This window comes from Bufo bufo, chromosome 3, assembly GCF_905171765.1.
Source record: "Bufo bufo chromosome 3, aBufBuf1.1, whole genome shotgun sequence".
NCBI lineage: Eukaryota > Metazoa > Chordata > Amphibia > Anura > Bufonidae > Bufo > Bufo bufo.
In genome coordinates this window covers 548,723,749-548,749,866 of record NC_053391.1, presented here as the reverse complement: position 1 = coordinate 548,749,866, position 26,118 = coordinate 548,723,749, and the positions used below count along the sequence as shown (strand labels likewise).

Sequence of the window (26,118 nt, the reverse complement as noted above, 5' to 3'; positions counted from 1 at the left end):
CCATGTACTCGCTGCTCTCGTCGTACTAAGTTCTCTGACCCAGGTGACGGTGAAGCATCTACTGCCAGCATTTCACCGGGAAGCCAGGAATTAAAATATAAGAACATGGACAAATGGACTGTGGGTGCACAAAGGACCATTACCAGCAAATGAACAACGGCAATGCTGTTGGTTGCCGTGGTAACTGACACTGAACTCGTCTGCGAAGCATTAAACTTCCATCTCACATTTAAGGACAAATATCTACCACGTCGATGACCATACAAGTACGCCTTTTACTTTGGACCGCTTAAGAAGAATGAGTCAGAATTTACATTTATCAAAAAATATACATATACAAATGGCTTGCCTTAATTGCTGCGAAACCTGTGACTGCTTGTTTCTACGAGAAACCTGTTATTTAACTGCAAGCTTTTACTAAGCGTTGGCTTTCATCTTCCACTAAGGAATACATCAGAAGCCTCTGATAACTCCTTCTCTGCCAATCACCTGAACGAGAGGAACGGAAAAGAAATGCAACTTTATACATTCTCCTGCGCAATCGTCATTCCAAAAAGAGCAGAGACGGCTCCAAACTCACCTACTGCACGAAACGTAAATCCAGTTTATGTGCCTTCTACGCTAAAACGATTCACATTATCCCAACACAAATGTCACCTATCAAGAAATGTTCAAGAGGGGCCTGGATGGTTACTAGACTTCTGAAGGATGTTGATCCAGGGATTTACACGGATGGAATTTTTTCCGCTGGTATGGGGTTATTGGTATCTGCCTCATTGGGTTTTTACCCTTACTCTGGATCAGCATGGCAGCATTATAGTTTGGATGTGATGGACACTGCAGCTAAGGGTACTTTCACACTTGCGTCAAAGTTTTCCGGTATTGAGTTCCGTCCTAGGGGCTCAATACTGGAAAAAAAATGAGTTTTATCCTAAGGCTACTTTCACACTTGCGGCAGAGTGATCCGGCAAGCAGTTCAGTCGCCAGAACTGCCTGCCGGATCCGGCAATCTGCATGCAAACGGACAGCAGATGCGGATCAGTATCACAAATGCATTGTCTGTCCGTTTGTCATATGGACAAACGGATCCGTTTCAATTTTTTTTTCACATTTTTAAAGGTCTGCGCATGCACAGCCCAGTAGGACAGATCCGGCACTAATACATTTCAAATGGCAAGTGTTCCGTAATTTTGGACAGAGATAAAACCGTAGCATACTGCGGTATCATCTCCGTCCTAAAAAGTCAAAAAGACTGAACTGAAGACATCCTGAACGGATTACTCTCCATTCAAAATGCATGGGGATAAAACTGATCAGTTCTTTTCAGTCATTGAGCCCCTAGGACGGAACTCCGTGCCGGAAAAGAAAAACGCTAGTGTGAAAGTACCCTAATGCATTCTGAATGAAAAACAATCCGTTCAGAATGCATCAGGATGTCTTCAGTTCAGTCCTTTTCCGGTATTTGGACGGAGAAAAAAACTACAGCATGCTGCATTTTTCTCTCCGGCCAAAAATCCTGAACACTTGCCGGAATGCCGGATCCAGCATTTTTTTCCATTGGAATGTATTAGTGCCGGTTCCGGTCTTCCGGTCTGCACATGCGCAGACCTTTAAAAATGTAAAAAATAAATAAATACCGGATCCGTTTTTCCAGGTGACACTGGAGAGACAGATACGGTATTGCAATGCATTTGTGAGATGGAACCGCATCCGGATCAGTCTACAAATGGTTCCGTTTGCATTCAGATTGCCGGATCCGGCAGGCTGGAATCGAGCAACGCAAGTGTGAAAGTAGCCTAGGAATTAACATGAACTATGTAACAGTTCCATTTCTGGTGACTGAAGTACGATGCACTGTTCTTCTCTACTAACCTGCAACAACCCAGAGGCATCTATACCTTGTGGTATTTTAGTGTCTGACTACTATGGAGGACACATGGTGCCACATGTGAGATAAGACTATTTTTTAAATTAATGGCCTATCCTCAGGATAGATAATCAATATTAGATCGGTAGGAGTCCAACACCCCTACCAGTCAGCTCACCAAGCACAGCGCTGTACATCGTATAGTGGCTGTGCTTGGTATTACAGCTCAGCCCCATTCACTTGAATGGGACTGAGCTGCACCTAGGCAATGTGACCTATGAATGTGACACTACTGGCCTAGGAAGAGGCCCAAGTGCTCACTGAGTGCCACAGCTGGCTGGTGGAGGTGTCATGAATTTGAACCCCTCAGATCTTATATCTTGTCCTCAATTTTTTACCTATATTTGTAGGTACTATGCATAATACACATATATATACAGTACAGACCAAAAGTTTGGACACACCTTCTCATTCAAAGAGTTTTCTTTAATTTCATGACTATGAAGGCATCAAAACTATGAATTAACACATGTGGAATTATATACATAACAAACAAGTGTGAAACAACTGAAAATATGTCAAATTCTAGGTTCTTCAAGGTAGCCACCTTTTGCTTTGATTACTGCTTTGCACACTCTTGGCATTCTCTTGATGAGCTTCAAGAGGTAGTCCCCTGAAATGGTCTTCCAACAGTCTTGAAGGAGTTCCCAGAGATGCTTAGCACTTGTTGGCACTTTTGCCTTCACTCTGCGGTCCAGCTCACCCCAAACCATCTCGATTGGGTTCAGGTCCGGTGACTGTGGAGGCCATGTCATCTGGCGCAGCACCCCATCACTCTCCTTCATGGTCAAATAGCCCTTACTTTCAAAAGTTTTCCCAATTTTTCGGCTGACTGACTGACCTTCATTTCTTAAAGTAATGATGGCCACTCGTTTTTCTTTACTTAGCTGCTTTTTTCTTGCCATAATACAAATTCTAACAGTCTATTCAGTAGGACTATCAGCTGTGTATCCACCTGACTTGTCCTCAACGCAACTGATGGTCCCAACCCCATTTATAAGGCAAGAAATCCCACTTATTAAACCTGACAGGGCACACCTGTGAAGTGAAAACCATTTCAGGGAACTACCTCTTGAAGCTCATCAAGAGAATGCCAAGAGTGTGCAAAGCAGTAATCAAAGCAAAAGGTGGCTACTTTGAAGAACCTAGAATATGACATATTTTCAGTTGTTTCACACTTGTTTGTTATGTATATAATTCCACATGTGTTAATTCATAGTTTTGATGCCTTCAGTGCGAATCTACAATTTTCATAGGCCATGCCCTGTGATGGATTTGTCCTGTTTCTGTACATAGGATCTTTTCAGAAGAGCTCATACTTGTCAGCCTAAGAACTGAATAAAAAACCACTATACAGAATAATCAAATAGCATAATAAACATATCATAGCAAACTGAAAAACGGCCCCTTTTAAGCCACCATACATACTGTACAGCCTGCCATTAATTAGTACGAGGTATAACGGCTCTGGGACACATACATGAAACAAGTTCAGCCCAGCAGGGTGGAGAAGAGTCCAGAGAGCAAAGCCCTTTCACGGTTAAATGCAAATGTCTTTTTTTCCCAGCTGTGTTGCTGATATCTTGCTGTTTGCATAGCTCATACGCCACCTACTGCAAAACCGAGCTGACAGCTCATGCAATGCTGGCGGTGTTTTCATTCCATCATCGTGGCAGATCTGAATACCACTCTTTTTTTTTTATCATTTTGCTTTAAAACCAAACAAGAGCAAGGCCAGATAGCGAACGTAACACACAGTTGCTCAGAATGGAACGCAGAATCAACAGAAGGGAGAAGGAGAGCGACGACAAATGCAACAGTTCAGAAGACGGAGAGCAAAGCACAAACTGCAAGACGGCTCTGGTTACCCTTAATGTTGGGGGATATCTGTACATCACACAAAGGCAGACCTTATCCAAGTTCCCGGACTCTTATCTCGAAGGTGTGGTGAACAGGAGGATTTTCTGCCCCATTGATGCGGATGGACACTACTTCATCGACAGGGATGGGCTCCTCTTTAGGCATGTTCTAAACTTTCTCCGGAATGGAGAACTCTTACTACCAGAGGGCTTCCAAGAAAACCACCTTTTGGCGCAGGAAGCGGATTTCTTCAAGCTCAAAGCACTGAGCGAAGCCGTAAAAGCAAGGTGGGAGAAGGAGAAGCAGGCGGCCAGAGAAACCACTTTTCTAGAAATCACAGATAACCATGACCGGTCTCAGGGGCTGAGGATCTTCTGCAATGCCCCCGACTTTATATCCAAAATGAAAGCGCGCATTGTCCTGGTTTCTAAAAGCAGACTGGACGGCTTTCCTGAGGAGTTCTGCATTTCTTCCAATGTTATCCAGTTTAAATATTTCATCAAGTCAGAAAACGGGACCCGGCTTGTGCTGAAGGAAGACAATACCTTTGTTTGCACCTTAGAAACTCTCAAGTTTGAAGCCATCATGATGGCACTCAAGTGTGGCTTCAGACTCCTGACAAGCCTTGACTGCTCGAAAGGGTCGATTGTGCAGAGCGATGCACTTCATTTTATCAAGTAATGACTCCCTACTCGCTAAACAAAGGGAGCCAAGCATGCAGCAAGCCTCATTACACAGCGGCAGTCTGGAATAAGAAGACATACCCTGCAAGCAAAGGAGACCTGCTGCCAACCCATACCGGAGGCAAGGGTATGTCCATTTCTGTTAAAACATGATGCCCCCATTTACACAGGCTGCAGCAAATCCTCCGCTTTATAGGCGCAGACTAGTGCTTCCACGAACATGGCTACCATCCAATGAAAGGGTTAAGTCTCTGTTCTTCACCCAGCCGGCCCTGCCGAAACGCAGTGTGTACTCATTTTATTTCTTTGGCTGAGGTAAACAGAGCCGCTCTCTCTGTGGCCATCAAGTCTACAAAGCACAATGTCTTCGATTCAACATACAGGATTTGGAGGAAGGCAACGTCTCCTTCCCATGTACAGTCTATAACATCTAGACTTAAAGGGATATTTGCTTTTCACATCCAATTCTTTTCTAGGGACACAAAAATCCAGACAGTGAACGCTGTGATGCTTTACTAGTCATTTTCTGCAAGTGCAGTTCCAGGGTCCTAAAATGTGACTGTTCAGTTGCATGTTCACCCTCCACTCACAGAAGGTTACTTGAGGTAAGAGGTACAAGCAGTTAACTGTATGTAGAACTGAAAGGTGGGAGGACATTGGCATAGCTGGAAGTACCACGAGGCAGAATGTGCTCACACATATGCAGTGAACATTGAGAATATCTCACCGAAAACAGCTAAAATGGTCAAAATGATTGGATCCATCGGAACCAACTACTGCTTGACCAGAGGAACATTTTACCAACTCAGATGTTCTTCTTGCTGTATATGTACTGAGCAAAACATTTAAGCCCCATTATGGGGAGTAGCAAAACTTATCCTAGTGAATTATGTCTGGATTTAAAGGGCCCACTGCTCTGTCATCTTCTGTGCTTAAACCAACCTACATCATGGCATAGTGCAGCTGCCCATCAGCTGAGGAGCGGGTAACCTGGATGGACCAGCGGAGCACCACCTTACGCAAGTTTAACAAGTTGCTGGCTACATTTTGCACTATTTCAAGCATATGGATAAAATATCATTAACATTTGTAAGGTTTTTCTTTTTGTATTATACTGTAGTAGACTCGATGCCAGGTTTTGTACTATTTAATGGATGTGTGTAAACAGTCAAATATTGGTTACTATAATGCAGTAACGGGTGTCACCCTAAAATGATCATATCAACGTATATATATGACCTACTGTATTCAGCTACTTACTAGTTTGTGACAGAGACAGTCAATGGAAGGAAAAGGGGTTTTATAATGGAGAAAGGTTAGAAAAAGCACACAAGGCAATCCAACAGCACGACCCCCTGCTAGTGATAGGGTAGTTACTCATTTATTATGGTCTCGCCGGTGTTAAAGTCCAACTCCACTCAAAATCAGGTTCTGCAAATCAGTTCTCATGAATGGCACAGTCTTTAACTCCATAGGTAGGGTACTTTTCTCGGTGGGTCTGAATACCGAGAAGCTGCTATTGGTTAGTATAGAATGGACCTTTCACCTCTCCTGATAGTTTTTAGTAGCTTCTTGCATTGTCCTGCAGTCAGGAACATCCAATGACTATTTTGCGTCTTTCCTCTATTATTCCTCTATTATTCCTACTTGAAGTTTTTAGATGAATTCCGAGCAGTCTGCAGTACAGGTCCAACTGGGTGTTACCAGTTGGGGGCCTGTCCCAGCAAAGTCTGCTGCAGGTAACAGTGACTGGTAGCACCCAGTTGTACATTTATTGCAAACTAGTAGGAATACTAGAGGACATGCTATTTTTTTTTTTTGCGGGGGAACGGAACGGAGCAACGGATACGGACAGCACACGGAGAGCTGTCCACATCTTTTGCGGCCCCATTGAAGTGAATGGGTGCGCACCCGAGCCGCAAAAACTGCGGCTCGGATGCGGACCCGAAAAACGGTTGTGTGCATGAGGCCTTATAAGAATAGATGCTCCACAATTGTTATTTACATGGGAAATGCAAGTAGTTGCTAGAATAGACATATCAGGGGAGGGGACGGGTCCTCTTTAACGGTGCTACATTTATGTAGTTTCCAGCCCGAGTACCAGGCTTGTCTTTTGGGTAATTATGTTCATCTCCAGTCAAATCAGAAACCATGGGGGAGGATTCATCAGGACCAGCGCTTTCCGTGCCGGTCTTGATATCCCCTGCACTGTCGGAGGATGTGCCTAATTAATGACGAGGAGTGTGCATCTTCTGGCAGTCCACGCACCTCGACAAATCTACCACAGCTCTTCATTTGCACTAGAAAACTGCCAAAAATGAAGATAAATTTGTTGCGGCCGCTGGCCACCTCCTGTCCCTGCCCTTTTCAGAAAAGCTTAAAAACACCACTTGTAACAATATATGGTCACAATGTCACCTAAAAAGTCTCAAACAGGAGGTGTACAACTTTTTTGCACCAGAAATCATGCCCCCTATATGTTTTAAGGCTTTAAAGTTTCTGTATGTATGTATGTATGTATGTATGTATGTATATATACACACATATATACATATACACACATATACACACACAATATTATATATATATATATATATATATATATATATATATATATATATATATATATATATACACACACATATACACACACACACACTCCTTATGTGCAGCATTTTGACACCCAATAAAAATGTAAAATGCCTGATGCAGTGATTTAACCTCGACTGGACATATACTGTCTGCCTCAAGCAAAAGGGAGCGCATCCCTCTTTGTATTATTTGTATATGTTATCTCCAAAGTTAAGGTATACCGTATTTTAACCCTTTCCTAAATGCATGTTTATGCTAAAGATGAATAAAAAAAAAATTCAGTGCTTAATGTTTTTTTTCAGACCACAATTCAAATGGTCAATTCTTTCAGTAACTTACATGTCTGGTCTGGACAAATGTACATGTCAACCTTATGGGAAAAGCAAAAGAGAGAAGAAAAACTAATAAACTGTACCATGCCTCGCTCCAACAGCACCCCTTGGGCAAGGATCTAATAGCTGCTAACAAATAAAATAAAAAATCTAATATCTAAAAATCTAATATCTATGGCTAGCCTAGCTCAAAGTCTTCCAATACTTGAAACAGAAGACAAAATACAATTCAAAAAGGTATATATCTATAGCATATTTAAGATGCATACTTCGAAGCCTGTCTTTCCAAAATGTACCTATTACCTCCTCCCTAATAGGGCATCACTCGCTTTATACCTGCTCATCTAAAGCAGAAAGGAGCCATCTTTAGGGGACAGGGAATGCAATAAATGGTCATAGATAAAAAAAAAAAAGGTGATTTGCTAGGCAGCAGGGGAACCAGGTATAAGCGCCTTGACTCCACTCTATACCTCCTCTACCCCAGGCCAGTTTTTACCCTTCTGCCCAGGTCATTTTTTGCAAATCTGACATGTGTCACTTTATGTGGTAATAGCTTTGGAACGCTTTTACTTATCCAAGCCATTCTGAGACTGTTTTCTCGTGACACATTGTACTTCATGATAGTCATAAATTTTAGTCAATATATTTCACCTTTATTTATGAAAAAAATCCCAAATTTACCCAAAATTTTGAAAGTTTTCTAAATTTCAATTTCTCTGCTTTTAAAACAAAGTGATACCTCAAAAGATATTTATTACTTAACATTCCCCATATGTCGACTTTATGTTAGTATCATTTTGTAAATGTAATTTTATTTTTTTAGGACGTTAAAAGGCTTATAGGTTTGGAAGCAATTCTTAAAATTGTCAAGAAAATTTCCAAAACCCACTTTTTAAGGACCATTTCTGGAGTCTGAAGTCACTTTGTGAGGCTTACATAGTAGAAACCCCCCATTAATGACCCCATTGTAGAAACTACACCCCTCAAGTTACTCAAAACTGATTTTACAAACTTTGTTAACCCTTTAGGTGTTCCACAAGAATTAAAGTAAAATGGAGATGAGAATTTCTAAATGTCACTTTATCAGATTTTCTATTTTAATCCATTTTTTTCTTTGACACATCAAGGGTTAACAGCCAAACAAAACTCAATATTTATTACCCTAATTCTACGGATTACAGAAACACCCCACATGTGGTCGTAAACTGATGTAAGGGCACACGGCAGGGCGCAGAAGAAAAGGAAAGCCATATGGTTTTTAGAAGGCAGATTTTGATGGACTGGTTTTTAGATGCCATGTCCCATTTGAAGCCCCCCTGATGGACCCTTACAGTAGAAACTCCCAAAAAGTTACCCAATTCTAGAAACTAGGGGAAAAGGTGCCAGTTTTATTGGTACCATTTTTGGGTACATATAATTTTTTGATCATTCATTATTACACTTTATGGGGCAAGGTGACCAAAATTTTTTAGGGGTTAGTTCATGTGATATTTTTATAGAGCTAGTTGTTAAGGACGCGGAGATACCTAATATGTATACTTTTTTTAAAATTTATTTAACTTTAACACAATAATAGCATATTTGAAAGAAAAAAAATTATGTTTTAGTGTCTCCATGTTCTGAGAGCTATAGTTTTTTTTTAGTTTTTTTTTTAGCGATTTACTTATGTAGGGTCTCATTTTGCGGGATGAGGTGACAGTTTTATTAGTACCATTTTGTTCAACATAAGACTTTTTGATCGTTTGGCGTTGCACTTTGTTATGTAAGGTGACAAAAATGGCTTTTTTTGACAGTTTTTTTTATGGTGTTTATCGGACGGGGTGGATCATGCAATATATTTATAGAGCTGGTCGCTACGGACGCGGCGATACCTAATGTGTGTTATTCCTTTTTTATTATGAAATCTGGGTAAGGGGCGTTTTTTTCTTTTTTTACTTGAAACTTTATTTTTTTTATTAAAAACACTTTAAAAAAAATAAAAAATAATATTTCTGTCCTACTCTGGGACTTCAAATTTTGGGGGTCTGATCCCCTTCCATGCATTGCCTGTTAGTGTTTTACTCAGTGTAATACACTAACAGGTTGCCTAGGAGACGCAGCCCGAGGCTGGATCTCCTCGGCACCCGTAGAGGGCAGGTCCCGATGCTGTGCAAGGCATCGGGCTGCCTTGTCACCCATCGGGTCCCTGCCACAGCAGCGCAGGGACTCGATGGGCTCCCTCACCCGTAGCAAACCACTTCTCTGTCGCGGTCAGCGCTGACCACGGCATAGAAGAGGTTAATCCGCCGGCATCGCTGTAAACAGTGATGTCAGCAGATACAGCAGGGGCCTGGCTATCAGGGACTGCTGGACCTCTGCAGTGATCGGTGCCCGCCCGCCCGCCCGATCACCATGACGTACTATTACGTCAAAATGCGGGAAGTCACTGACTTCCATGACGTAATAGTCCGTCACATGTCGGGAAGGGGTCAAGGCTATTTTCAATCAATCAGCTCCATGTCAGATGTCCCTGTGCCAGTCATGTACAGATGTATGAAGAAAAAGAAAAAAAAAAAAAAAACATGCTTTTGTCTTACAATAAAAGCCAGTGGTAGACGCACTGTAAGGCTACCTTCAACAAAGAACAATCTCCCGGAATTCACCGGATCCATCTCTGCCTGGCAAGGTTGGTACAAGGAAAAAAAAGGAAGGCTGGGCATAGATAAAAGGTGCAGATACATGATTAAACCACTAAAATGTAATACATACTGCATGGTGGCTGTTGTTGTGATGCTGTGCTTGAGGGCTGGCGGGGCCCAGTGCCGTGGGGTCTTAGCCTAATAGCAGGGGTGTTACTGGACTGCTGGGTCTCACCACCTGCAGGTGCTGTGTTGCGACGGCGGAGGTCGCCACGTGGCAGTGCCTCAATATAGAGGAGGGACCCACTCATAAGAGGCCACCTTGATGCAGTGAGTGGGTCTATGCATTTTGATCAAAACGCATACAAAGTGTCTAAATGGAGATGTTTATAAATGACCGTATGTTGAGCAGCAATGCATCAATGCATAGCATGTGAATGTGCAATCCACAGACTGCTATAAAATGAAATATATGACAGCCTTAGTGGAGATGCGGCAGGAGAGCCCACCCATTAGATCAGTGGTTAGCAACCTTTGGCACTCCAGATGGAGTTCTGAAAACAGCTAGGCAAGTGTGCATGCTGGGAGTCGTAGTTTCAGCACTCCAGCTGTGGTGAATGTTGCCGATCCCTGCATTAGATGGACCACTACCAAAAGAAATGGATAATATTTGGACTATCCCTACAGTAGAAGAGAATGTCTGTTCCACGTTCCCTCACATGGCAGGATACGTACCGTAGAATGCAGAAAGGTTGGTCAAAGTTATATACCGTACATACACACAGTATGTCTACAGCACAAGCAATGTAACCCAACACACCTCAACCTAGTGGATGCACAGAGGTGCCGAGAGAACTCTGAAAGGACGGCAGGATCCAGCATCCATAAAATGTAGGCCTTCATTTACAACATTGTAACAAAAAGTCCATGACGGGTACAAAAAGTTACTTTTCACGCGCGTCAGGTCTGTTTGGCTATTAGTCCTACCGTGAAGGGCTGACTTTTGTACCCGTCAGACATTTTATGACGAGGTTATAAATAAAGCTTTGAATTTTATGGACGTTGGGTCCTGCAATCCTTTCCAAGTATATTTCTTAGTGTGATAATGTGTGTTACTGTGTCATTGTCTAATACTAGGTCCAGCAGAGGAGTGTAGTTCAGCTAGATCTAGTACATGGCCACATGCACCATGGGGACATCCAAACTGGCAGGAAGGTGACCGAAAACCTCATTTCAATGCTAGTAAAACCAGTGGCAGGTGAAATAGGTGTTTATTCACTACAAAGTAAGAAGAGGTTCGGATTTATTGAAAGGCGCAACACATCCCGTCTTAATTAACCTTTACGTACGCTTCACAGGTTAAGACATTTTCAACAGAATCTACGCCTCAATTAGACATGTGCAAGTGAAATATTCGGCTGCTCTGTCTAAGAAGTGCACAGAAATATGGGGGGGCGGGGGCGACATTTCGACTCGACAGGATCATTTTTCTCAGTAACCGTTCACTGCTTCCCAGCCCACACAGTCCTGCTCATCCCGCTCTGCAAGGCAGGCAATCACAATAATAAAAACTGATATTGACACCGTAAAAGCCTTACTTACGGCAATAAGATTGTCGGGAGAAGAGCAGCCGTTCCCAGAGGGCTTGACACAGAAAACATGACTTATTACATGTACTGCGCTAACCGCGCCAAACTCCTAGAAGCCTCAAGGCTTCCTGCTATGTACCAACCTAAATATATAAATGCAAGTGTCTGTGCCGCTATACAGCTCGTTACTGGGGCGGGGGGGGGGGGGGGAGGATATTACTACCGCTGTCTGAAGCTGAGCCCAAGGTTCACAATATAGACAGTGCCTTCACTGGTATAGACTGAGGCTACAGATACGAGCACATAGATGAGAGATCAGAAGTGAGTACAAGACAGTCAATAGAGTGAGAAATGTACTGTATCTAAGGAGCCATAGAACCAGATCTCCCTCACTACTGGATATGCTCAAATGGTGGCCTAACTGTAAACTGGACTAAGAGTCTTCTACAAAGGCTGGAGAAGGGTCAATGGACTGCCACAAATAGAAGAAACACACCGATTTGGCAGATGCTGACGCTGAACTATGTAACAAGGTCAAAATGCAAATACACTGTAGCCCAGAACCGTCACATAGAACTACAGATGATCACACACAGAAAGCAGCATGTAAGCAACGTCATGGAGAGCTGCACATCGTACAGTCCTGTCATCTGTAAATCCAAGAGGATAAGGCTATGTAGGTTTAAAGAGGTCCCGCCAGCTCTCCTGACATTCTGGTTTAAAGGGGTTGTCCAGTTTCCTATATTGATGACCCACCCCCAGGACAAGTCATCAATATCAGCTCAGCGGCGGTCCGACTCCCAGCACCCCCGCCGATCAGCTGTTTGAATGGGACGGAGTAGAACTACAACTGCTCCTTACCATTCAAGTGAATTACATTGCTCGCTGCTGCGACGCCGACCAGTAAACAATGAAGACAAGGCAGCTCTCACAAGAGCGCAGTGTTCCTTTCAAACAGCTGATCCAAGCAAGTGCCAGGACGCCTGCCCATCTGATATTGATGACCCATACTGAGGACAGGACATCAATGTAGGAAACAGGACAACCCCTTTAAGTAAACCAATCAGGTTCCCCCATAACAATGTTGGAGCATCTTGTGTTGATCCTCTGTAAACCCTCCTAAAAATGAATTTTCTAGGAGGAATAGCAGAAGAACAGCACAACGCACATATAAGATTCTTATGAATTTTTACTTCATGGGGAAAACAATCACAGTGACAGGTCCCCTTTAAGAAGAGAGGTCACCTCTCCTAAAATGCTCTTTTAGTAACTACTTGCATTCCCAGTGTGATCATTCTGGAACCTATTATCATATGACTATGTTGTGCCTTTCTTCTATTAATACTTCTAGACATTCATAAATGAATTGCCAGCAATCTGCAATAAAGGGCTAGCTGGGTGTTACCAGGTGGGTGGGTGTCCCTGTACAACCGGACACTATCCAATCAGTGCTGCCAGAAGCAGACTGTGCAGAGAGACACTCCTATTTGGTAACACCCAGTTGGACCTTTATTGCAGACTGCAGTTCATTCATAAAATTCTAACATGAATAAAAGAGGAACGGCATAGCAGAGTCATATGAGTAGATGCTCCAGAGTTATTTTCACATGAGGAATGTAAGTAGTTGCTAACACAGACATGTCCGGAGAGGTAACAGGCTTTAGTCATATGCCAATATTTAAAGGGCTACTCTCAATATCCTTTGTTCACACGCCCTATTTAATGACATGGTCATCATGGGAGGGGCGTTATTTGCTCAATTCTTCCTTCCTCAACTGATGGTTTTGTAGACCAGTTCAATTCGTTTTTTCCAGTATTCAGAGTGGATACTATGAGGCCAGAGCTGCGTGAAGAACGCACAATACAGAACATGCTGCGATTTTTTCTGAACGCACAGATGACCAATGTTAAACAATGCTCTACACAGACCCATTGAAATGAATGGTTAAGTCCGGATGCTATGCGTTCGCTATATGCATTGCATCAGGAAGGGGAAAAAAAAAAAAATCGCTTGTGTGAAATTACAGCCCGAGGTACTAATGAGGTCTGGATTGTGCACTGGTGGGCCCAGCACAGCCACCTATTACATGGCTGGTTCATTCAATGGCCAGTATGCAGGTGAGACATATAGGCTGACGTAAACGCCGCTTCACATGGGGAAAATAAAAAATAAAATATATTTTGACGAGACATTCCCTTTAAAATAATCATTTACCTTACTCTGTAGCTCTTTACAGCGGGAGAGATAAGCTAGCATAATAATAATTACATGTTGTTATGCAAATTATTCATAATCATTGTGCAATAGCAAGGCCGTGCATTATTCTACTGGGTGCCTTAATTCCTTGGTATTTTTTAAGATCTCTGCCGTCAACGACCGGAAAATGGAAAGCGCTCTAGTCCTGCTCACACAAAGCTGCGGGCAGACATGTAAAAGCTTTCAGATGAAGCTCACAGAATTTCTTTAGACTTCTCACAGGTAAGATCTGGAGACAACTGCGTTGAATGTTAGTTTTTTACATGTTTTTACCTTCATTCACTGAAACCAAAAGATCTTTAGTAAGAACTGAAGCCACAATGCTGTGACATTGTGTGCACTGGTTTTCCGTCAAAGCCCAATAACATACAAGCTTTTTACTATGGATGACCTATCCTCTGTATCGTTCATCAATATCAGATTGGCGGGGGTCCGACACCTGGCACCCCCGCCGATCAGCTGTTAGAAGAGGAGGGAGCGCTCTCTGCTCTGTATGACGTCCACATTCACTGTTCAAGTGATTACAGAGCCGTCCCATAGAAGTGAACGGGGACGCCATACTTGTAATTACACCTGCTCACCAGCGCAATTGTTGCGGGGAGCAGGCAAACAATTGATCGGCGGGGTGCCGGACGTTGCTCCCCCACCGACCTGATATTGACCTATCCTCAAATAAAAAGCGGACAACCCCGCTTAGGTTACACTGCCAGATAATCTTGTAGATCTTTGCTAACAAGCGTTCGTAGCAATACTCGTTAGCGATGATCTGGCAGTCCAATACTGCCGTCAATTACTCAATGAACAAGCAAACAGGTTCATCGGGTAGTTGCACTCTTTCCACAGGTTTAAAAACCATTGTTTGCCAGCGGCAGATTGTGGTGTGCAATCACGATCTGCTGCCGGCAAATAATGATTCAGTATGTGGACGAGCGACGGCATTAGTGATACTGTGTAGATCGCTGCATGTAATAGCAGCAGTCTCCTCCGCTGACGAGCACGCGATTGCTGGGAAGGAACGCTTCCTTTCTGACAATTGCTTGTGCGATCTGCCAGTCTAATATAAGCCTTAGTCACAAACACCTAGTTGATCCACAGGTTACATTATTAAATGCAAATGCACTCAAGAATTACTTAAAAGGGGTTCTACAGTTTGTTTAAACTGATGATCTATCCTCTGATAGATCATCAGCATCTGATCGGCGGGGGTCCGACACCCGGGACCCTCGCCGATCAGCTGTTGATGATCTATCCAGAGGATAGATCATCAATTAAAACAAACTGCAGAACCCCTTTAAAGAGGTTATCCTGAAAAAGTTAATGATGATTATCCTCAGGATAGGTCGTCATTATTACATCAGCAGGGGTCCGAGTCCCGGCTGCCCCACCGATCAGCTGTTTCACGGAGCCGCTGCGGTTCACCGAAGCTCTGGTAAATGATGCAGGCTCCTGATATCTTTCCAAGCACAGCGCTGTGCATCGTATAGTGGCAGTGCTTGGTATTGGAGCTCAGCCCCATTGACTTGAATGGGGCTGAGCTGCAACTAGGCCAGGTGACCGATGTACAGTGATGTCACTCCCCTAGGAAGAGGCTGCAGCACTCAAGGCCTCTAATAACAGCTGATCGATGGGAGTTCCAGGTGTCGCATCCATGCAGATCTGATACGGATGACCTATCCTGAGGATAAGGGTCCATTCACACATCCGTATGTGTTTTGCGGACCGCACATCGCTGGCACTCTCATAGAAAATGCCTTTTCTTGTCCGCAATTGCAGACAAGAATAGGACATGTTCTATTTTTTTTTGCGGAACGGAAGTGCGGATCCGCAAATGCGGATAGCACATTCCAGCCCCTTGAAAATGAATGGGTCCGCACCTGTTCCGCAAAATTGCGGAACGGTTGCGGACCCATTTTGCAGATGTGTGAATGGACCCCAAGTCATAAATATATTTTCCTAGATAACCTTTAAAGGAGTTGTCAGGTCAATATTTTCTTTCTAAAGAGGACTACCCACCCAACACCCAGTTGTTAATTTATTAAAAAATTTCTATGAGGAATAACCTAGGAACAGCAAAAACTATGAGAAAATAAAGCTTCAATACAATTATTTGCCAACACATATGCATCAGGAGTGCTGATAGGTAGGGATGAGTGAACTTCTATTTTCAAGTTTGGCATACAAGGTTCGGGTTATCTAAGAATTCCGTTATGGGTTCCGCTACCACGGACCATAACTTATGATCCGTGGTAGCTGAATCCATAATGGAATGCTTAGATAACTCAAACCTTGTACGCCAAACTTGAAAACAGAAGTTCGCTCATCTCTACCGATAGGTAGGGATTCTCCTAGAATGATTAATAATGGCTGCTAGTAACCGGTCCTAAAATATTAGCAGGACTGGTTGGCTCCGTTTGAAGAGCTGCCAACGGGGTGAAGCCACAATACTCACTGCACTACAATAGATGGTAATGATGTGATCCTGCCTACGATATGCCATCATGGCTGAGCACCCTGACAGGAAAACTCACCAATAGGTAGTATACACAAGTTGCAGAGTGTAATGTGCAAAAAGGCCCCGTCCCCTCATCCCCAGAGAACACCTTCAACTGGTTTAGATTTTGGCTATAATCTATGCCAGTTTCTGGTGTAAATTATGGTAAATCTAGCCCATCCACTAAGCAACACCCATTTAGCAACATCCAAAAGAGCCCTGAGCGGTGTTAAAAATCCAAAAAGCTGCAAAATTTGATGCTTCCGAAGGGTTGTCTTGGGTATCGATACCCAATCAATACTTTTGTCCCGCTATCCGTTCGATACCAGGATTTGCCATTTACCGATAAACTACACTGCACAGCCTAGTATCAGAGAACATGGAGCGCGCTGCTCTCAGCAGCACAGGGGAGAAGGAGTCACTCTCTCCCTCCCCCCTGTGCCGCCGCTACCACCAATGAGAAGACAGAGGGGAAGAGGAGGGGAGGGGCTGTGGCCACGAATGAAGATAACTCACCCATTAATGCAAATACAGGAGGCGGGTGTCGGCTGCAGAATGGTGGCAGTGGCCACAGGGTCCTCTCCTCCTCATTGGTGGTGCAGTGGCAGCTTCTGATCGGAGCCCCAGCAGTGAAATCTCAGGGCTCCGATCTGTTACCATGGCAGCCAGGACGCTACTGAAGCCCTGGCTGCCATGGTAATCTCCCTGCTGCTGTGTGCACTATGCACAGGGCAGCAGGGAGAGTGTAAGATCCTATTCACACTAATAGATCTCTATTAGTGTGATACGACAAGGGTTCTAGCCCCTAAGGGGGCTAATCGTAAATAAAAAGTAAAAAAAAAAAAACCAGGTCGAATCCTTTCGAGTTTCTCAGACACCCCAGCTACATATGGGATAACCATATTTTTGCGTCTGTCATGCCTCTCACCCTCACTGGTAGTCTCGTTAGACATCTATTGTCTGTCACATACAATGCTGTCTTGACACTTTTTCTGTGAGGTCATTATCACCTACTGACTCCAATTAGGATAATGGATCAACACCTTTGACCCCATGCTGGGTATAATGACCTCTGACCCCATGCTGGGTATAATTACCAGATGTTGATTCAGTTACATTTTTATTCCCAGAGAATTCTTGTACAGTCACTCAGAATTGAGAAAGCTGATTGGAAGAACAAGTGAAAAGTTTTCAAGAAATCTACAGTAAGTCCAGTTTCCTTGATTTTTTCTTTACAGGTACAGGCATGTATGAGTTAACCCTTAATGGTATGATGCTTATTGCTTATACAACAGTGCCACCTAGATATGAGCAGTTAATACTACACCAGTAGCAAAAGTGCATTCTGGGTAGTATTATGACGTCACATTCCTTATCAATGCACACGCCTATCCAACAATGATTGGAAAGTTCCAAACTAGGAAGGCGTGTTCATCTGTTGGGTTTTGGGTTAAGAAACCAGGTACTAAAAACAAACAAACAAAAAAAGACAGGAAGAGGAAAAAAAGGTAAGAAAGGGAGATCTCTGGAGAAAGATTTGGATTATCGGAAAAAACTCTTGAGAGCTGACTGCTCCAAGACTCTGCACATCACTTGATCCTTGGGTAACGTATATTTTTGTTTTATGTAGTATTGATATAAATTAATTGGCTTGATACTTGGCCAAACCCAGCTTATTGCGGACGTATAGTGTTAGTATTAAATCAGTATCAACGGTATTCAGTGAAAATACAAGATCTGATATTGATAACAAGAGAGCTTCTCTGTTGGGAATCTTTATATTCCCTAGTTTGATATCAAGCCAATAATTTATAAGTTTTGTTGCAATACTACCATTATCTGAGATTGGTCATCATTTTGGGCAGAGCAAGAGCTCGTATCTGTCATTTTCTTGATTGAGTTTTTGCGCATAATTCATTGATTTTATATCTCTCACAATTTTAAAAGCCGTATTGCATAATATTCTTGTGTTGGTTGAGTAGTGTTTTGTTGGCACCATATAGTGGCGAATTCTGGGTACTGCATATCACTGTATATTATTGAAATTTACGTTGATTAATTTTTGATTGTATTCTAAACTACTGTATAATAAACCATTTATATTTTTGTACCCTGTTTTACTGGGTGCACAAAATAATTAGGTTCACGATTGAACTCTTGGAGATGTATATATGTCCACCTCGCGGATCAATATAATTTGCATAATTTTTCTTTTGATCCGTAATTATTATTATTTTTAAAATATTTATATAAAGCATTTGCTTTATATACCCGACACTCAAGAAGGAGAAGCCAGGGGACAGTCAGCTTCCTCACATACACAACTGATTGTTGATGCCTTCAGCAGACTGTTGCACTTTCGATGCACTATTACATTTTCAGTGTTCTAGAAATAAAGAATTGAAACCAAGGGTAATATGCGCCACTTAGTTTATGGAGATCCCAACAGAATAAGAAACAGGATCTTTACCTAAGGGCTCATGCACATGAACTTATGTACTTTGCGGTCCACAAAACACTGATCTGCAAAAAATATGCATGACATCTGTGTGAGATCCATATTGCATCTGTCCACTAGGAAACTGGCTTACATTTAGAAGTGGCAGTGGAACCGCCGAAGTTACGTAGAGGACAAATCTAGGTTTTAGGGCTCATGCACACGAATGTATTTTCTTTCCACTTCCGTTCCGTTCTTTAGTTCCACATACGGGCCGCACATTCACTTCAATGGGGCTGTAGAAAATACGTAAGTTACTCCGTGTGCATTCCGTTTCCGTTTGCCGCTTGGTTGTTCCGCAAAAAAGTAGTGCATGTCCTATTATTGTCCGCAAATCACGGTCTGAGGCCCTATTCAAGTCAATGGGTCTGCAAAAAATACGGAACACATCCGTATTTCGCGGATCCATACTGTAGAAATGCTATGCCCAGCCCATATTGCTCATGTGTTTGGTGATTAATAAGTTACTGTTTCCGCTTCCGATCCGCAAAAAACTGATCAAATACGGAAACCATACGGATATGTTTTGTGCAATAACAGAATGGAAGAGGACTTAAATCAGAGGGAAAAAAAACTCAGATACGGAACAGATCCGTTAAAAACGGACCACAAAACAACAACGGTCGTGTGCATGAGCCCTTATTAAGACTTTTGTACAATAAAAATACATTTAAAAAAATAAAAAGCGATGCCATATTTTGACAGCCATACTTTTTCTATCCACGGAGCAGTGGCGTTGCAGGGGGGGTGCGGGCCGCACCGGGTGACACCAGCAGGGCTGGCATTTACGAATCCCAGGCATAGTCATTTGTATTGCCGTCCTCAGGAGAGGGAGAGATGTGTCTGGGATTCGAACCCACAACCTTCTGTATCAGAGGCAAAGCACTTACCCACACAGCCATAAGAGCTGCATTGACACTGACTGAAAAAAATATGAGACTTCTACTGTTATAGCTGGCTAAGTGTACATCTATACACATGACAGCTGCCCCAACACACCCAGCACTGCTATATCTCTATATGACAGCTGTCCCAGCACACTCAGCTCTGCTACATCTAATACACATGACAGCTGCACCAGCACACTCAGCTCTACTATATCTCTATATCTGACAGCTGCTCCAGCAAACCCAGCTCTGCTACATCTAATACACATGACAGCTGCACCAGCACACTCAGCTCTACTATATCTCTATATATGACAGCTGCCCCAGCACACTCAGCTATGCTATATCTCTATATATCTATCTACTGTATAGCAATACTTAGAGATATATAGATGTAGCAGAGCTGGGTGTGCTGGGGCAGCTGTCATATATAGAGATATAGTAGAGCTGAGTGTGCTGGTGCAGCTGTCATGTGTATTAGATGTAGCAGAGCTCGGTGTGCTGGGGCAACTATCATATATAGAGATATAGCAGAGCTGAGTGTGCTGGGACAGCTGTCATATAGAGATATAGCAGTGCTGGGTGTGTTGGGGCAGCTGTCATGTGTATAGATGTACACTTAGCCCGCTATAACAGTAGAGGTCTCATATTTTTTCAGTCAGTGGCAATGCAGCTCTTATGGCTGTGTGGTTAAGTGCTTTGCCTCCGATACAGAAGGTCGTGGGTTCGAATCCCAGCAGAGACTTTTCTGAAATACAGGGTAAATTAGAATACACAAGCACTGACTCCATATATGGACATACAGGGCGGGACACAGGAAGAGGCTGCATCGCATCGCTGACATGGAGGTAAGTAGAAGCGTTTTTTTTTTGTTTTTTTTTAATACCAGACTGTTACTGCCATGGGGGGAGCGGGAGGCACTTGATACTGGCACATGGGGGGAGGGGGGTTGGCACCTGATACTGGCACATAGGGGCGGTTGGCACTATGATACTGGCACATGGGGGGGGGGGAAGGAGAGAGGCACCTGATACTGGCACATGGGGGGGGAGGGGGGTTGGCACCTGATACTGGCACATGGGGGGGAAGGAGAGAGGCACTTGATACTGGCACTTTTGGGGGGGGGGGGGGATGGCACTATGATACTGGGACATGGGGGGGAAGAGAGGCACTTGATACTGGCACTTTTGGGGGGGGGGGGGAGATGGCACTATGATACTGGGACATGGGGGGGAAGAGAGGCACTTGATACTGGCACTTTTTTGGGGGGGAGATGGCACTATGATACTGGGACATGGGGGGGGGGGAGGCACTTTATACTGGCACTTTTTTTTGGGGGGAGGGGAGATGGCACTATGATACTGGGACATGGGGGGAGGAGAGAGGCACTTGATACTGGCACATGATGGGGGGGCATCTATGGGGACACTTACTGGCACATTGGGGAGCATTATGGGGGACACTAGGCCGGCAGCCTATCAGAGGCCGGACACTGAGGGCATCTACTGGGGCACTATATATGGGGCATTTTATACTGGTACATTATGGGGGGCACTAGCAGGAAGGGGGGAGAGGAGCACTATGGGGGAATTTACTGGGGGCACTATATAGGGGTATTTTATACTGGGACATTATGGGGGCACTATGGGGACATTAGTTCAACTGGGGGCATTACAAGGGGGTATTTTTTGCACTGTCACATTAAAAGGAGAATTATTTCTACTGGGGGGGGCATTATGGTGGGCTTTATTACTCCCCTATGGTATGACCCCCTAGTAGCAGCACCAGCCTCTCCCTGCTCTGATATCCCACTGCCCCTTCTCCAAATCCTTATTATGAAATCTTTGTGACACAATTTTCTACCGCACCGCACCGGGTGACACCAGCCCTAGCAAAGCCACTGAGTGTGGGGCGTATTTTATTGGTCTCATTTTGGGGTACACACGGCTTTTTGATTGCTTTGTAAACCATTTTATATATAGAACAGCTCATCTTCTCTTTGGCTGTGGGGCGGTCCGCTGTGACTGGATAGAGTCACAGCCAGGGAGAAGGAGACGCCCCTTGAGGAGAGATGAGGTCTCCTCCCTGTACCGATGCTACTAATTACCATATTTGGCGCAGAACAAAACGGGGGGCACAGAGGAGGGGACAATGTGAAAAAAAAAAAATGCATCTTTTGGAGCCGGACAATATAATAAAGTATTAGTTTAAAAAAAAAAAATCCCATGAAAGGTCCTCATTAAATGGAACATTATTGTGAGTGCGCACAATCTAACAAGAGCACATGAATCAGTAAAGCGCTGCGGCTCTTTTAGCCATCAGAGGTGATCCCAGCTTACAGACCACCAACCATGTCTGTCTCAGAGATTTGTCTGAAGAGACAGGCTGAGAAACTTTCATTAAAGCGCATCAAACTAAACAAAAAATTCTCCACCGATAAACACAGACAATTAAAAGACTTAAAAAAATAAATAAAAAAAAGCATTTCATGTCCAGGACACTAATGCTTTTCAGGCATGCCTGCAGGTCTTAAGTCTTCCTGAAGGGCAGCTTTTAAAGACGTCTAGACCGATACAGATACCCTCACACAACAGGAGCCTAACCAAGGTTCTGTGAAAATAAAAGCCAAACTTCATGTGTGAATTAATCTGCAGCATTCAGGCACTGAAAAAGAAAAAAAAAATCATTACACCTCTATCTCTGCAAGAAGACATCTACTGCAGAGTGGAACAGCAAACCCCTCAAGCAAAGAGATTCTTATTAAATACTTCCATAGCAAAACAAAAAGCGAGAAGATCAAACATCTCTTCACATGACAAGAGATGTCCTCTTTTCCCAATACACTCAGTACGATGGAAGCACTTCTCCTTTAAAGGGGTTCTGCACTTTAATTTAACTGATGATCTATCCTCTGGATAGATCATCAGCTTCTGATTGGCGGGGGTCCGACACCCAGGACCCCCGCCGATCAGCTGTTTGAAAAGGCAGCGGCGCTCCAGCAGCGGCGCGGCCTTCTCACTGTTTACCGCCGGCCCACTGACGTCACGACTAGTATCAACTAGCGTGGGCGCGGCTAAGCTCCATTCAAGTGAACAGAGCTTAACCCCGCCCACGCTAGTTTATACTAGACGTGACGTCACTGGGCCGGTGGTAAACAGTGAGGAGGCTGCAGCGCTGCTGGAGCGCCACTGCCTTCTCAAACAGCTGATCCCGAGTGTAGGACTCCCGGGTGTAGGGGGTCCCGGGTGTAGGGGGTCCCGCCAATCAGAGGATAGATCATCAGTTAAATGAAAGTGCAGAACCCCTTTAACTGGGGTTATGCCATGATTGATGTAAGAAAAATGAAAATCAGACATCATACAGTACATGACAATACCTTCTAACAATGCTAGAGCCGGCCCTGTACTTCACATGGATCCAGAGATCTCCACAATCACTGCTCCAATTGCTCTGCTACATTCTCTTCATGCTGAAAGCTCAGAGGGAATGTCCTTTCTGCTGCACCTCTCTTCCCGTAACTGCCACAGCTTCTAACAGAAGATAGGGCTGGTGGCCGTTGAAGATTTAAACTGAGCATGTTAGACCAGCTCAGTGGGATGGTCAAAAAGATAAAGAAAATAAACAGCAGGTGGCGCTATACAGATACATTTTATTAAATAGCTCACTGGCTAAACAAAATTTTTAATGACATGCAATTACAAAAGTATTTAGATCCATGTGCTGGTTTGAAAAATGTATAATATGCTTCGTAACACAACCCCTTTAAGAAAATTAGTAGCGACTCTGAAAAGACTGCAACCTGTGGCTCTCCAGCTGTTCCCCATGTCTCTATAGCTACATAACAAAAAGCTGTGTACTCGTGCAGATGAGAAAATATGACAAGTGAGAAGTAGACCGTTTGCATATCTACTGCAAAATCCCCAAGATCAAGGGGACAGAAACATATGGCACGACTTAAGCTTCATAACGTATGAGCCGAGAAGTAAAGACATGCTTAAATATGGGTAAATAACTGATCGTGAGTGGCGAATCTGAGACCATATGTTTTCGAATCTAAAGGGGACGGGGGGCCAGCGAGTGAAGGATGCTCTCCAGCTGCCGGCTTCACTCACTGCGCCAAATACTGAATGGGACAGCGCAAGCGCGAGATTTCCACAGGAGACCGGGCCAGCAAGCGGAGACCAACGGTGCCTGGCCCTGTCAATCAAGTGTAGCAGGGCGTGGCCAGAGGTGGGAGAACAGAGCAACGTCCCACTGCTCCATATTATAAAAGTTCTTTTTTCTCAATAACGGCGTCACGCAGTGAGATGGCACAATATACCGTATTTTTCGCTTTATAAGACGCACCTAGGTTTTTGAGGAGGAAAATAAGAAAAAAATATTTTGAACCAAAAGGTGTGCTTTTGGTAGCTTTTGAACTAATGGTGGTCTGTGGATGACGCACTGTAATGGGGGGAATCTGTGGATGACACACTGTAATGGGGGGAATCTGTGGATGACACACTGTAATGGGGGGAATCTGTGGATGACACACTGTAATGGGGGGAATCTGTGGATGACACACTGTAATGGGGGGAATCTGTGGATGACACACTGTAATGGGGGGAATCTGTGGATGACACACTGTAATGGGGGGAATCTGTGGATGACACACTGTAATGGGGGGAATCTGTGGATGGCACTGATGGGGGAATCTGTGGATGGCACTGATGGGGGAATCTGTGGATGGCACTGATGGGGGAATCTGTGGATGGCACTGATGGGGGAATCTGTGGATGGCACTGATGGGGGAATCTGTGGATGGCACTGATGGGGGAATCTGTGGATGGCACTGATGGGGGAATCTGTGGATGACACTGATGGGGGAATCTGTGGATGACACTGATGGGGGAATCTGTGGATGACACTGATGGGGGAATCTGTGGATGACACTGATGGGGGAATCTGTGGATGACACTGATGGGGAATCTGTGGATGACACTGATGGGGGAATCTGTGGATGACACTGATGGGGGAATCTGTGGATGACACTGATGGGGGAATCTGTGGATGACACTGATGGGGGAATCTGTGGATGACACTGATGGGGGAATCTGTGGATGACACTGATGGGGGAATCTGTGGATGACACTGATGGGGGAATCTGTGGATGACACTGATGGGGGAATCTGTGGATGACACTGATGGGGGAATCTGTGGATGACACTGATGGGGGAATCTGTGGATGACACTGATGGGGGAATCTGTGGATGACACTGATGGGGGAATCTGTGGATGACACTGATGGGGGAATCTGTGGATGACACTGATGGGGGAATCTGTGGATGACACTGATGGGGGAATCTGTGGATGACACTGATGGGGGAATCTGTGGATGACACTGATGGGGGAATCTGTGGATGACACTGATGGGGGAATCTGTGGATGACACTGATGGGGGAATCTGTGGATGACACTGATGGGGGAATCTGTGGATGACACTGATGGGGGAATCTGTGGATGACACTGATGGGGGAATCTGTGGATGACACTGATGGGGGAATCTGTGGATGACACTGATGGGGGAATCTGTGGATGACACTGATGGGGGAATCTGTGGATGACACTGATGGGGGAATCTGTGGATGACACTGATGGGGGAATCTGTGGATGACACTGATGGGGGAATCTGTGGATGACACTGATGGGGGAATCTGTGGATGACACTGATGGGGGAATCTGTGGATGACACTGATGGGGGAATCTGTGGATGACACTGATGGGGGAATCTGTGGATGACACTGATGGGGGAATCTGTGGATGACACTGATGGGGGAATCTGTGGATGACACTGATGGGGGAATCTGTGGATGACACTGATGGGGGAATCTGTGGATGACACTGATGGGGGAATCTGTGGATGACACTGATGGGGGAATCTGTGGATGACACTGATGGGGGAATCTGTGGATGACACTGATGGGGGAATCTGTGGATGACACTGATGGGGGAATCTGTGGATGACACTGATGGGGGAATCTGTGGATGACACTGATGGGGGAATCTGTGGATGACACTGATGGGGGAATCTGTGGATGACACTGATGGGGGAATCTGTGGATGACACTGATGGGGGAATCTGTGGATGACACTGATGGGGGAATCTGTGGATGACACTGATGGGGGAATCTGTGGATGACACTGATGGGGGAATCTGTGGATGACACTGATGGGGGAATCTGTGGATGACACTGATGGGGGATCTGTGGATGACACTGATGGGGGAGGGGATCTGTAAATGACAGAGGGGGATCTGTGCATGACACTGATGGGGGGATCTGTGCATTACACTGAGGGGGGGATCTGTGCATGACACTTATGTCATCCACAGATCCCCATAAGTGTC

The 26,118-nt window shown here is 44.3% G+C and overlaps 2 protein-coding genes across 2 annotated transcripts in view; one reads left to right on the top strand and one right to left on the bottom strand.

Annotated features, from left to right (window-relative positions):
- Nucleotides 1-26,118, bottom strand: part of GTF2F2 (general transcription factor IIF subunit 2) — a 233,466-nt gene that overhangs the window by 139,752 nt on the left and 67,596 nt on the right. The gene's annotated exons all lie outside the window — the stretch shown is intronic.
- KCTD4 (potassium channel tetramerization domain containing 4) lies at nt 3,583-4,994 on the top strand. The gene has a single exon (XM_040425434.1). It carries the CDS (start codon nt 3,695-3,697, stop codon nt 4,466-4,468), a length of 774 nt encoding a protein of 257 aa, XP_040281368.1. The 5' UTR covers nt 3,583-3,694; the 3' UTR covers nt 4,469-4,994.